General features: G+C 40.8%; 1 protein-coding gene across 2 annotated transcripts in view; it reads left to right on the top strand.

Moving 5' to 3' along the window:
• The window catches only part of ATP10A (ATPase phospholipid transporting 10A (putative)), a 142,504-nt gene that overhangs the window by 81,235 nt on the left and 46,430 nt on the right, over nucleotides 1-14,839 (top strand). For both annotated transcript variants that reach the window (XM_083168568.1, XM_083168569.1), the window contains exons 5-9: nucleotides 1,218-1,349; nucleotides 4,945-5,075; nucleotides 5,964-6,216; nucleotides 11,749-11,966; nucleotides 14,018-14,212. In XM_083168568.1, coding sequence (XP_083024694.1) covers nucleotides 1,218-1,349; nucleotides 4,945-5,075; nucleotides 5,964-6,216; nucleotides 11,749-11,966; nucleotides 14,018-14,212 — 929 coding nt within the window. The remainder of the gene's footprint in view (nucleotides 1-1,217; nucleotides 1,350-4,944; nucleotides 5,076-5,963; nucleotides 6,217-11,748; nucleotides 11,967-14,017; nucleotides 14,213-14,839) is intronic.

Here is a 14,839-nt window from a genome sequence, read left to right as displayed (position 1 = left end):
TTGGCTTTTATTAAATATTTTATAAACTGAGGAAAAGTTGTGTACTTTCACCCTTAGCGCACTCTGTTTCTGCTTTGTATGTGTATATATATATATATATATATATATATATATATATATATATATATATATATATATATATATATATATATATATAATCTGTGTACTGGAAGCATACACATACACACTCTTAACTTCTTCACCACATACCAGTAATCATTACAGAGTATATGTTCATAGCCTCTTTTTCACTAACAGAGACCAACTCCCTAGTCGCTGGCCAGCTATGCAGGCATATTGGTCATACAATCGGCACAGACAGACCTTCTATACCAAAGACTTCTCCTTCCCCTCCTAGACTGACAGGCAAACTACACTCTAACCTTGCTTCATAGCTATTCTGTTTTGGTAAATTATACCCCTTTCACACTGCAACTCTTAAACGGTATATTGCCTTTTTTTTGCCTTTTAAAACGGGTAGAGCTACAGTGTGAAAGCTCCAGGGTGCTTTAACCGTTTAAGAAATACCGGTATTTCTTAAAATATTAAAAAGCAAGGTCCTAGACGTTTTTATGCAGTGTGAACAGCTCTATTTCTATGGCTTGAAACGTGTTCCTTGGGGGTTAAATGGGTTGAATGTGTGAATGTTACTTGCTATTTAAAACTGTTTTCACCTGCAATGTGAAAGGGGTTTAGTGGCTCAGACCCGTTTTTGAAATACCGTTTCGAAATACTGGGTCTTAAACGTTTAGGCAATGTGAAAGCAGTATTACATGCTTTGAGCTCTGCTATGCTCCAAAGAGAAATGCACTGAAATATACACATTCTGTTCAGCGAACTGCTCTTCTTGCCTATATACAGTATGTTGCATCCTGAAGAAGGGAGAGTCAATTTTCGAAACATTGATTTTGGTTAAATACTGCTTTTCAACTTTTAAATGGTCTTAGAGTGCCGGTTGGTACGATTTTGGCTATAGATGCTATGGCTTGGCTATAGATGTAAATAAAGATCGTCTATATATGTCTAGTGTTCGTGTATCACCAAAACACTGGCATCTACTGGCAATAAGTAAAACCATCTAGCTTTCGAACCATTTGCTTCGAGTAAGCTTACTAGTATATTATAAAGTTGTAATTGGCAGAACTTGCAGTGTTCTTAAGATTTTATTTGATTAAATTACTTATTCTTTCATTATTATTGTTTTTTCTCTTCTGTAGGCCATGAGACCAAAGCTTTGTTAAACAACAATGGACCGCGTTATAAGCGCAGTAAGCTTGAGAGGCAAATGAATACAGATGTCTTCTGGTGTGTGCTGATACTCTTAATTATGTGCCTATTTTCTTCAATTGGTAAGAATTCCTCTTCTTAGAGCACTCAAAGCTTCAATTGCTGCAACATTTGCAGTCTTAATTTCACACCCGGTAATGCGTTATTCTTTCTAGAGACAAATAGCAAGCACTTAATATTCATGTCAATTCTTGCTTCTGAATACTTACAAGGCAGAGTAGTGGTGAAGTGTGGACGAGGCCAGCTAGGGAGACTGGAAAGTGCAGTGCAACTCAATAGCCCAGCTAACAGCATAATGCATTTTGAACATTAGTTAGATGTGATCAACCTATTCAGAGTTGGCCTCATATGCAACTATGGCTCATTTCCATTCAGGTACTAGAAATCACAGTATACAATGCATACACATTACATTAAATAACCATATAGTGCAGATATTAAACATACAAGTGCCTTGGAGCATTTGAAATTCAAAAAAAATGCAAATATCATCACATTGGGCCTTATTTTAGTTCACTCTTTCTGACAAAATCCTTCTTAGATGGGCAAAACCATGTGCACTGCAGGTGGGGCAGATGTAACTTGTGCAGATATAATTAGATTTGGGTGGGGTTTTACTTCAAAGTGAGATCTCTATTGCAGTGTAAAAATAAAGAAGCCAGTATTTTCCCTTCACAGAAACAAAATAACTCACCCAAATCTAATTCTCTCTGCACATTTTACATCTGCCCCCCTGCAGTGCCCATGGTTTTGTCCATCTAAGAAGGACTTTGTCAGAAAGAATGAACTAGAATAACCCCCATTGTCTTTAGGAACAACAACCTTCCCCTTCCCAGAGTTTGAAGCATATTGTAGCTGACGTTATTTGACATTTGTTTGTATTTTACTACGTTGACGTTAATTTGTGTAGGTTTATCACTTTCCTCCAATCAGACGTGGCACTGCATGCTTTTATAGATTTAAAAAAAATGCACCAGGATTTTATTACCCACAAATGGCATCCCTGTGGGAAGAAGCAGTTGTGTCTTCTCTAAGGCCATTTTGGACGTAATATGCATCAAGGAACCTTCACCGTGCCAGTCTCCTAGTCCTATACGGTTACAGAACCAAGTCTTGTGTAGGAAAAGGTGCCTGGTTTTATGTACAGTGTGTTAACTATTTGTGTGGTTGAAATGAGCCCACTCCCTGATTTAGAATTGAAGTCCACTTTTTGTATTAAGACTCTAATTGTGCGCTCAGTGGTGTTGGCTGTCTTATCATGATTCATACTGGTATATTCTAGTCGGTGAGCCATATTTGATTTATGTTTTATAAATGTCTATTGTTTGACATTTTCCCTGAACCGGTTACATACATGTCTGTGCATGTGCTTGACAGATGAAATAATTAGACACTCTTCATTTCTCTGAAGAAGAACACATTATTATATTCTGTTGTTCCACATGTAAAATGTCATATGTTGGTTGCTCTCTGTACCACCTATCTATATATAATAGCAGAAATGTGGCATTTATGAGTGACATTTCTATGATTCCATTGTCTGAGCAGGGTATATTATATACTACATGAAAGGTCTTTGGGACTAATTCAGGATGGATCATATATGCTAAGCTGTTTACATATGCTATCCTTAGCAATGCAAATGCAGTAGGATGTGCATACCACCTCCTGCCTGAATTTGCAATTGCTAAAACAGTGACTGCATGTCGGAGTTGTCCAACCTTGTAGTTGTAGGGGGCATTGCGAAACCAAGGAAACTGCATACACAAACACTGTCCTTGAGAAATGACCTGAGAAATGACAATGCCCCATTTTTCCAGGTTGTCGGCTACCTCCACCTCCATCCATTCCATGAATGCCTCTGTCTGTCAATCATGCAGAGGCATTTGCATTTCTGAGATCGCAGAACCCGTTCTTCACATGTGCAGAATAGGTCCAGCGCATGCACAGATTCCCAATAATATCTTATGCAATCCAATCAGTCCCTTAGTCTGAAGATTTTCAGTTGCTTAATTTTGGAGTTAAGTGGCAAAATTCAAGTCTGCCATTTACAATGCATTACCATTGTGCTATTGGTGAACCCTCCCTATGTACCTGCTGTGTCGGCTGGAAACTGTGGGGCAGATTTATGATCTGGCGGTGTGGTACATATGCGCTATCCCTGTGCGCTACAGCAGGGGATAGCGCTTCACTATATCTATGAAACCCGCTGGCCGGGTACTTTACCGGCGGCGGTGTAAGGCAGGAGGCATAGCGCAGCCACAATATTTCGTGCTGCGCGCCTACCTAATTTATGAATGGTCAGCATCACTGACCGTTCCGCCGCCTGCAGCTATCGACTTCGACAGCTGCAGGCGGCGATGCCCTATGCCTACAGCAGGGACAGCGCTGTACCTGCTGCTGGCTCTGAGCTGTGCTGGGGATCTCGAGAGAGTAGCGAGATCCAGCGCATGCCCAGTCAGCCGGCCAGGGGGGGAGGAGACGGCGCATCAGTATTAACTGATGCGCTGTCTCCAGGAGGAGACATCGACCGGAGGAGGAGTTAACGCTCCCCCCGCTTCGGCCGGCAAGATGTTGATACATTTTGTCGGTGTCCCCTCCTGCTTTGCCTCGTTAATGAGGTGAACCAGGAACTGTTATAGCGGCGTGTCTAGGGCCGCTATAATAAGTCTACACCTATGACCATTATTTGCCGCCACCCACTTAGAACTCTTTTGAAAATTTACTCTTATGGGGTTGAAAAAATTTTACTTTTATAAAATACCATTTACTCAACCGAATTATTCTATGTTCATAGCGTTGCAAAAGTTCTTGCTCAGCACCTAAAGCCGTGAAGGGATCCAGACTTTGGGTTAACATGCATTAGGCTATTGACACATTTTGTGAACATGGACAATAGGTTGGCCCTAGCAAAAGATTCACATGGTAATGATCGACACGTGAAAAGGTCGACTCTGTAACTGTCCCTGTTTGAACTCATCATTTTTTTTACAGTCTAAAAATGCTACTTCAAAACTTCAACAAAATACCACACCCTTGCACTGTAAGACTGTCTACCAGCCTCTTTTGTTTAAAACAAACCTGTTCTTCAAAGCTTGTCCACTCTCTTCACTTTTAGCTGTAATCTCTCTGCCCTCCTTACTCTTAATTTCCGGTTGTACCATCACCCTTAGTTCGTGAGGAGGGCCCTCTGCCTTTTTGTTTTCTTTTTGTGGTATCCATGTTCACTCATGTTTGTTGTCAATTACTGTTTCTCATGGCACTTGGTCACCATTTAGTATGGTTTTCACTGTTTTAGTCAGTCCTTTTTGAGGGGAAAAATCTGTTAAGTGCACCCTATGGGGTTTACCGAAAGTGTATTTTTTTTTCTACAGCTCCTTAGGACTCAAAAATAATTGAACATGTTAAGTGCACCTTCCAGGTCTTCCTGCGCAGGGTAGTGTCATTAACGTAAAAGCCGCAGGTAAAGCTGTCAGACCCGCAGCTAATTGAATCTGCCAGTGCTTGATTATTTTAATCGGCATAGTAAATGGGAAATTCTTAAATTCGGGATTTATAGTTTATGTAACTTTGAAATTTTTTTTTTTTTTTTAATGATATCACTCATATATAATCTTCCAGTCACTGTAACACTAACAAGATTATGCTTGTGCTCAGGTCATGCGCTCTGGGTATGGCAGTATGGAGAAAGGAGACCAGTGTTTGATGTCCTTGGGACCGATGGAAATTATGTGAAGCCCATTCTTTCTGCAGTTTATCTATTTTTCACAATGATTATTGTTTTACAGGTAACTTTTTAAAATAATTCCAATGCATTTTTCCCCCCAAACTGCAGAATGCATTTTAGAGTTCAGTTCAGATTCACTATATTGTTGCTTCTAAATAAGCCTAAACACAGTGTTAGTGGGGTATCCTATTGGCTGTGAAAAATAGGGTGTTTACATAATTTATTTTTTATTATCGATTTAATTAGTCCCCATTTTTTTATCTTTTTAACTTCAACAATCAATTGGCACAGTGCTGCATTTTGCTGATGATTGTATAAAAACACTACTGTATGCTAAATTCAACATACACCTTGTGAAAAAAACGGTATTGTGCATTAGTGATTTCAGGATCGGAAACATGAAGGTTTTTGTAGTGCATGTAGCAAAAGGTACATCTGTCAGTTATGTGGTCATTGCCACCCAAGAAACGCCCAACTGCAGTAACCAGTATTCCCCCACCACTCTCTGGCGGCTCAACTGAACTGACTCTCTGGCGGGTCAGCAGACAAATGAAGTAGGGACGGGACTCCTATTCATATGATTAGTTGAGTTGCAATGATCACACACCCACACCATTACACTTCATTCAAGATGGACAATCAGGAAAAAAAATTATGTTTCATTTGTCAACTGTTATAGCTTGTTCCCAACCCGCCACTGTCTGCTTCTGCCATATGTTGCTATTTCATTTTAAGACTTGGGGTAGATATGCTAATGCTTCTAAAAATGTAAAGTGGTGGGGTTGCCCATAGCAGTCAGATTATAGCAATTATTTTCAATACTGTAATAGAGAAATAATATCCACAATCTGATGGGTTGCTATGCGCAACACCACCACATGTTTTAGAAGGTTTCGTATATTTACCCAACATCAATTTATTAATGAATTCTCTTTTTCTTAAATGACAGGTACTCATTCCAGTGTCCCTCTATGTTTCCATTGAAATCGTTAAAATCTGTCAGGTCTACTTGATTCACCAAGACAAGGACCTGTACGATGAAGAAACAGACTCGCGCTTACAGTGCCGTGCTCTGAACATTACTGAAGACTTGGGTCAGATTCAGTATATTTTCTCTGATAAAACTGGAACTCTAACAGAGAATAAAATGGTATTCCGAAGGTGCACCGTCTCTGGAATAGAATATTCCCATGATGCAAATGGTGAGATACTGTATTGTAGGCTAGTTGTAGGGTTTTACAAATCTAAGGAAAAAACGGGACAAAATAGGGTTTACCAAGAGCTCATAGAGAATAGCTAATTTATAACAAACTAGCGGCCTGCTCCGCACATACATTTTTTTCTGGTAACAGTGATGTTTGTAAATAAGAAATGTGACTTATAACCTTTATTTTTAGAGCACATCCATCATTTTCCCTTGGAGTACACTTTTTTTTTTTTTATGATGTAACACACGGAAGGCCCACATGAAGTTGGCCATGTATGGGAAAATCATTCCCCACTTAGGTCAACTCCAGCTGCATTAAGATTTTGACCTTGTGCTTTATTTATGGTAATCGCAAAGCAAACTATTATCAGGAACTGGGCTCCTTTACAATTAAACTGTTAATTTGAGGGAATCATTAGGATTCTGGATATTAAAACCGTTTCTCCAGTTCCACAGCCAGTAAGAATATTACCTTCAATGAGATAGTTTTAATTTGCAATCGTGTCCTATTCAATGCCCCCTGCTCCCCATCACACACTCCCTGCTCCCCTTCACACACTCCCTGCTCCCCTTCACACACTCCCTGCTCCCCATCACACACTCCCTGCTCCCCTTCACACACTCCCTGCCCCAGCCACATCACTCAATGCCCCCTGCTCCTCATCATCAACACACACACACCCTGCCTCAGGTACTCCACTTCACAAAATACGGTCATTGGGTCATCACCAAGTAGGTCGACACCACTAGGTCAACAGGGTCATTAGGTCGACATGGGGTTTATTTTGCTGTTGTTTTTTTTTTTTTTGGAGCCGACCGGCTGTATTTCATGCCCTACCTTCCACTAGGGCATGGTGGGAGAATTAAATAGTGCGGCGAGCGTAGCGAGGCACCGTGCCGAAGCATGGCGAGCCATGCGAGGGGGACGCGGTGGTACGTTTCGGTGTACATGTCGATGCGACAGGTGGTATTTCATGCCCTACCATCCACTAAGGCATGGTGGGATAATAAAATAGTGCGCCTGAAGCGTGGCGCGCGTAAGCAGTGCTACATTTTACTGTTTGTTTACTGTCATTCGGGTGGAAAAAAACAATCTTTTTCACTGTCGACCTTACCCATGTCACACACTCCTCTGCCCTCTGTCAGCACACACACTGCACCCCAGATCACCCATGCATGCCCCTTCCCACACCCCTGACACAGTATATCCCCCTGCCCTTGTTTGCTGCGCATGGCATGGGGCACTTGCAGAGCGGCATCAAACCTGGGTCCAATCCCCTCAGTCTAAGAGGCCACTCCCACGTGCAGCTGCAAGACTCCCACACAAACTCAAACTGGATCCTTCAGCACATCTGCCAGGCCCCCAGCCTCCGTCTGACAAGTGCCATTGGCATATATTATATTCTATCATTACGGACCGCCAGCATCCCAAAGGGGGGAATCCTTAAAGGGGTCAGGTGAGTAAACTTACCCTCCCCTAGCCTCCCAACCTTCCCTCCATCTGCAGCTTAACCCTCTCCACTTGTGCCTATCCACTGCACCCCACCACATAAACCTAATTCTTCTGCCCTACAGTCTAATCCTTACCCCCCCCCCCCCCCCTCCTGACAGGGCCCCCCTTTGTTAGTTCCCCGGACCCCCTTAGCCTTAATCCTGCTCTGCACGCTGGAGTGTGCTGTACTGCAGAGGATGCTGCTGCTGACTTTGAGATGCCCCTGGTAGAGAGGCTCCCACTGCTCCAAAACCTTTTTAAACTCAATTTTCTGCTAAAGGTGGTGTTACCATGCCTAGGGCCCGACCAGCCTCTCAGCAGCACTGCTTGCTGTGTAAATGGATATGCAGCCCAGCAGTGAGGTTTCCAGTCACGCCATTTGCATAGTGCATTCTGAATGGTTGATTATGATAAACTCATTCTGTTCAGCTCCCATACGGGATAGGGTGATGGTGAATATACATAAACCTTTAGGAAGAACCGCACTACCTAATAGCGAAAACCGCACCGAAAATTCTCCCAGCGGTTTCCGAGACATGTTTCAGGGACTGTATGTACTACCAGGTTGAGTATCCCTTATCCGAAAATGCTCAGGACCATGAGCATTTTGGATCTGGGATTTTTGGGGGGGGGGAATTTTTTCTCCATACTTACCTGGTCCCCTGGTGGTGCCCCGATGGTTCCACAGCGGCCTTTAGGATCCTCTTCAGCTGCATCTCCGGTCCTAGGGGTGCATTGCATGAGTGCACAGTCACGCAATGCACCCTGGGACCGTAGATGCTGCTGAAGAGGATCCTGAAGGCCTGACAAAAGTGGTGGTGAGGGGTAAACAAAAAAAAGCGAGACCGACCTGTATTACAATGAATAGATGAAAAAATGAATGATTGAAAATGTAAAAGCATCCCAGAAATGCTGACTCGTAATAACCAGACTTGACTTATTTTTGATTTAATGTAATTTAAGCTCCGGGTAGCAACCCATGGTACATAAGACACTGGGTGCCGGATGACTCACAGACAGTCGGGATTCCGACAATCATTACACCGACGTCGAAATCCCAACTGTTAAAACTCCGACACTCGGGGTCCCGAGGGCCACCTGCTATTCTCCCCGCAGCATGATGAGCGAAGCGAGCCCGCAAGGGGCTTCATTGAATATTTGTACAAAGTGGTCTGTAATTACAGTCCTTAGACCGCCTTAAATTAATATTTCCTTAATTTTCCTATGTACATTAGGAAAGCAATTTGTTGGTGAAATGAGCTACCTGAGCATCACTGATATCTGCACCACCTGTGAAAATAACGATTCCGCTCTCGGTGCTCTGGTGCACACTCTAGTGGCCTGTGAGATGGGCATCTGTTTCCCTTATCTCTTGCTGCCAGTGCAAGGCTGTGTTTTCATATAGCATTATTACCATGTTTTGCAGCTGCAGCAATACATTTCTGCAAAGAAAACTGCTTATTAGATTTCCAGCCATCTATGTTCAAAACAAGTTATTTATTATGTTTTTATATTCCTTTGTTAAATGCTTCAGTTGCTGATGAATGAACATGAGTGTGGGATTTGCGACACAATCACGGTGGGTAGCTTTTATATTGGCACAAAGCTTGTATTTTGTTCCACTGGCCCACATTTGCTTGGTATGACATTAAAACCTTAAAATACATTTTAGACTTTTTATTTTGACAAGTTTTTATAGTGAATAGAAACCGCACAGTGATGTGAATTTGGAGCCCAGAAACATTACTGAAGCAGTATGTAGATTCCGTGTCTATTCATCTGGGTTATGTATTGTGCTTGTACCTTCTGTATGTTATTTCATTTGTATATGAATGTAAAGGTTTTCATGTTTGGTTTACTTTCCAACAATAATGAACTGTTAATAATGTCGTTTTTCATATAGAGATGAATTATGTGAAAACTTTGACCCACATCAATGTCTTGTTATATACAGTTTCAGAAAGGTGTCATTTTATGTAGTTAAAATGAAAACCTGACTAATATAATACAGTAGGAAAGAAGAGTGCGATTCTGCACTAATATTTTAGCACTTCAATTTTGGCTATAGTCCACATTATTGTTTTAATTTTATTTGCGGGGGTGCAGTCTAAGGCAAATAAGTAAGTACAAAAAGTCAAAAAGAAGAGAAAGAGATGCCAATGTTTAGACGCACACCTATGAAAGACAGATATTCAAAATAAAACTTTACTTTTATTAGTATCTGTTTAAAAAGGTCCCTTTGTTTCCTTTTTTGGGCAACATAAAGGGAATTCCCTGAGGGTGAAATAAGAATTAAAATTTTACCATTAACAACATTTAAGCCCCGTACACACAGGGGAAATATATTGCTCAGCCATATATTGCTCAGTTTCTCCTTTTCATCAGCGACCAGAGATGGTCGCTGATGAAAGGGAACCTCTGCTGGCGGTGCCGCAGAGGTAATCAGCTGGTCGCAGGAGCTTGCGATTAAAACGAGGCTGAAACCGGGAGCACACACCCGGCGATTTATCACCGGGGCACACTCCCATCACTGGCAATATGGTCGCCTGCTTCAGCCCCTATCGCCCCCGTGTGTACATGGCTTTACTGTATGTTCATAAAGAGAAGAAAAATGTGTGATAATGTTAAAAATAAAGGCCCTGGCTATGCTGGTTGTCACCGTATTTTACCAGATGTGCCCTAATAGGGTTCTGGGGTTGGGGTGTAGACAGATGAATTTCAGGGGTAGTGCTATCGATGTTCCTTTTGTATTTACTTTCCTGACATACAGAATTGAAGGACAGAAAAATAGTGTCTGAGGCTAAACTGATACAGGTACTAATAAAAGTAAAGTTTTATTTTGAATATCTGTCTTTCATAGGTGTGTGTCTAAACATTGGCATCTCTCTCTTCTTTTATAATTTTTGTAATATAATACAGTAGCAAGCCTGTATATGATAATAATGATTAAATTAGAAAGTACTTTATGAGCACCATGTCATTTTGCAGGCATTGAATGGGCATTTTAGTGGGAAGCAAAGATTTACATTTTAATGCTTTTTAATTTGTTTTTATGATATTGTCAAATGGACCTTAGGGTTGTAGATATTTAGCATGACATTTTTAGTTATTAGTCATAACAATTCTTTCCTGTAACCAAATCCATTTAAATTCACGTTTTGGTCCATTGGAGGCCCTGGTCCCATCCTAACCATCCTCTGTTTGCTAAATGCTTGGCTGCAATCCTGCTTATTGGTCACCTTTTTCTACTACTTTTTAGATCCCTGCTTAGTGGCCACTGATCATGTTATCCTCACACTAGAGGATATAGTTAAAGATATTGATCAGAAAGGGCTTTCTGAGCGATAATGTTCACTATATCCTCTAGCTCAGTGATGGCTGACACTCCAGCTGTTGAACTACACATCCAAACATGCCCTGCTACAGTTTTACTATTTGGCCCTGTTAAAACTGATGCAGGGCATGCTTGGATGTGTAGTTCAACAGCTGGAATGTCAAGGTTAGCCATGACTGCTCTAGTGCGTACACTCAATATTGTCAACCATTTCAAGTCCAATGTCTAGTCAGTCTCAACAGCCCTAGGGCTATTAGCAGATCCAATGGTGAGCCACGTTAAAATAAGAACTTTAGCATCATTCAACATTCAATGTAGACCATTTTTGAATTAAAAAAAAATACAATTAATTTAAACCAGACTGTTTAAATTGCAAAAAAAGAATTTGGACTGCAAAAGGTTAACTATACGCGCTCCCGTGCATCATTAACGATGATTGATGTCTACTGAACTTGCAGGTCATATTGGCTATATAGCCAAATGACCTGCATGATCAGTGGGCCCCAGTGACATCACTGAACAATATCCGCTGCCAATAACATTCATAGTGTATGCACAATATGGGTCGGCTTAGGTTCGGCTAGTGTTTATGTGGTAGTAGGCTATAAATTATTTTATTTGGTCCTGTAGCACCCTTACATATTCCCTTTTGGCACCTAGTTTGGGAACCATGTACTAAACTACCACTATTAACTTTATAGCAAAGCGATTAGCCACTTATCAAGAGGTAGACTCTGATGAAGAGGAGAATGGACCAAAGACCGAAATAATCACTCGACGCGACAGTGGTGGAAGCAATCACAGTGTTAAAGTGGTGCACCGAAGTCTTAGTACCAAGACCCACAGACGTACTGGCAGCAGAGCAGAAGCTATGAAGGCCAGCATCCTCTCTAAGCACACAGCTTTCAGTAGCCCCATGGTAAGCACAGCACATAAATCTCATAATATAGCATGGATTGGTCCTAAATTACGCAGTGTCATGATCAAGTTACTGCTTTTGTTTGCAAATGGGTCCGAAGGAATTTCAAATCGAATATAGGGGTTTTATAATGAGCTCTTCATTTTGGTGGAAGTTGCTAGTTTCACTATGGCAAAGCCTTCGTATGTTATGGCTTGCGGCACACAAAGGGCGGTATTCAATGTTCTCCGATAGTTGTTTTTTTTTCGCTCTTTTTCTATGTTCGATACTTTTCACCTATTCAAAGTTGGAATTATGGAATGTCGATAAGTTTTCTCTAGTTTTTTAATGTTCGTTTGTTTCGCTTGGTTTCAGTGATTATTTCGCATTGTTCAAGTGATATCTTTCATTTATCGCCTTAGAAAGAGCTCGTTAATTTATCACCTATTCGATGTTTACTTTATGAAGCCTTCTGTACATTTCACGATGTAATTATCGCCACCTCTTATCGATTTTATTTACATGTGCAATGAAAGTAAAATAACTATTTTATAAATAATAACATAACTGAAATAATGCTTTTTTTTCTCCGAATGTGATATAAATAATTATAAATAATTTTTAAAGCTGTAACACTTAAAATAAATATATATTTAATTTATTCGGTAATATATTTCTACATTAACTTTTTTACCCATGATGCATGACCCATTACCATTAATATTGAATCCAAATTCCTGATGATGTTGCAGTAAAAAAACGAAACAGGTGACTGCGAGCTAACTGCATCTACGACGCACGTGTCCACAATGACTAAAATCCGCACGTGCATGCCAATATATACCTTTTATCGATGGCGGGAAAGCGAAATAGCAACTCCCACCGTTCGCCTCATAGGTGTTTTATCGCAGTTACGCGTCACGCAAATTTTGAATAGTGGGAAAAAGGTATTAAGCGATACATTAACGCAATGCGAAACAACCGATAACATTTCATTATCGCCATGCGAAGCAGTGACGGTGCACATTGAATACCGCCCATAGCGTGCATGAGAACCACAGTCTTCCATGTGACTCAGCCAGCTCTGAACACCTCCCCCCCAACCCCTCTGAAAATATCTTACTTCACTATGCAAATACGTTACTTAGGATATTCAATATGCTTTGAGATCTGAGTAAATCCAGATCCGAACCCGCTCATTTCCAATTAAAATTGTATGCTGCATGTGTATATTTTGTGTGTGATTGCAGTTGTATTTGCATGAAAAAATGCTCTGAATTGAGTCGCACGGGGGTTGGTGGCTCTTTTGCACTCTGTGCCGTGAATCTTCAAGTATGGAAGCTAGATGAGCAAGGATGCATCTGTAGGAATGGATGCTGAGTTGGGAGCAAAGCAAAAAATAAAGGAACTTAACAAAACCATGCTGCACTGAAGGGTCATATTTAAAAATGTTTAGAGCAATTTCAAAGTGAATTGAAGTTACCTAGCTGAACTAAATTGCAGCATAATAGAAAAAGCTATCCAGTATTTGTGGGCTACAAGCAAAATCAATCAGTATTTACCCTGTATGCAGAAAAAGGCATTTATATTTGTACCTCTTTTTTTTTTCTGTGGTGGTTATTTTGTTTTATTGTGCTCTATTGTTAGCACCTAACACAGAAAGAGCCTCATCCATTCTACAGAATATGGGTCCCTGGGGTATAAATAGATCATATATTTTTTCCTGCCTTTACCTATTCAGATTGAATTACGGTATTCCCTGAAATCAACACAGAATCTGAAGTAATGGGTTATGATGCACACATAGCCCAGATATAGTGGGGCATTTCCATGATCCATACTAAAAACTGGTTGGGATCAGCAAATTGGAGTTTTTTAAAAGGTTCAGCGGGAAACTGGACCACAGATGAATGGGGGAGATTAGAATGTTTCTTTTTGTACCTTTACCAAAATATTGACAGTTAAGATATTCTGATATAATTTGTGCGTATATTAGAGAGACTCTGAAAATGCATCTACATTTTAAAGAAAATTCAAAAATTTTGTTGACTTTATGGCCATTTTATTTATAGGAAAAAGATATTACCCCTGATCCAAAGTTACTAGAAAAAGTCAATGATTGCACAAAAGTCCTGAAGATTGTGAGAAATCGTGAAGAGCTATTCTCTGAAATCACTGCAGAACTAATGGACGTTTTTGACTTTTTTGTTGCTCTGACAATCTGTAACACCGTTATTGTTACGGCTCCAAATCAGCCAAGACAAAAGGTAAGCTGCATTAATCAGTGGTGCTGTATTATCAACTGTACCTAATTCATAGGAGCATGCACAGCTTTAGTTTTGCTCACAGGGTATTTGTGAAAAATAAACACTCACTGCAGTCGATGTCTCACATCTGCTGCTTACATACCTTACACTATCAGACCTCTTCTGTCTCAAGTAAGTCCCCAGGGCCAGCTGCTGTGGCTTTCTGAGGAGCACTCAGAAACCTGTCCAAAAGCCTATGTTTTTCTAGCCAACCTACCATTATGTTCCCAAAATGCTGATCACTAACTGGCGGGTATACCATTAGCTGCAATAAATAATGCCCGGGTGATATTCAATTAGCCGAGATGCCTGACACTTCTCACGGATTATGCTTTGGCAGCATCAGGCATGCAATGCATAATCTTCAATAAGCAGCCCTTAAAATCATGAAAGCACATTGGATCGAGATGCTTAAGCCAGACACCATTAGGAGTATTCAATGTTTTTTGAGAGTCTGGCTCACCGCTCACTGTTCTGTGTCCCTGTGATCTCGCTGAAGTGCTCGGCACTTTTTCTCATCTCCTCATTTCTGACTTCCTCAGTATTCAACGTGTGGCCAGCTCGCCGGCCCCTTTTGCGAACTTAGCA

The sequence above is a fragment of the Crinia signifera genome, chromosome 2, assembly GCF_055691185.1.
Source record: "Crinia signifera chromosome 2, ASM5569118v1, whole genome shotgun sequence".
NCBI lineage: Eukaryota > Metazoa > Chordata > Amphibia > Anura > Myobatrachidae > Crinia > Crinia signifera.
The sequence above is the reverse complement of the archived record's forward strand: the minus strand, read 5'-3'. Positions and strand labels throughout refer to the sequence as shown.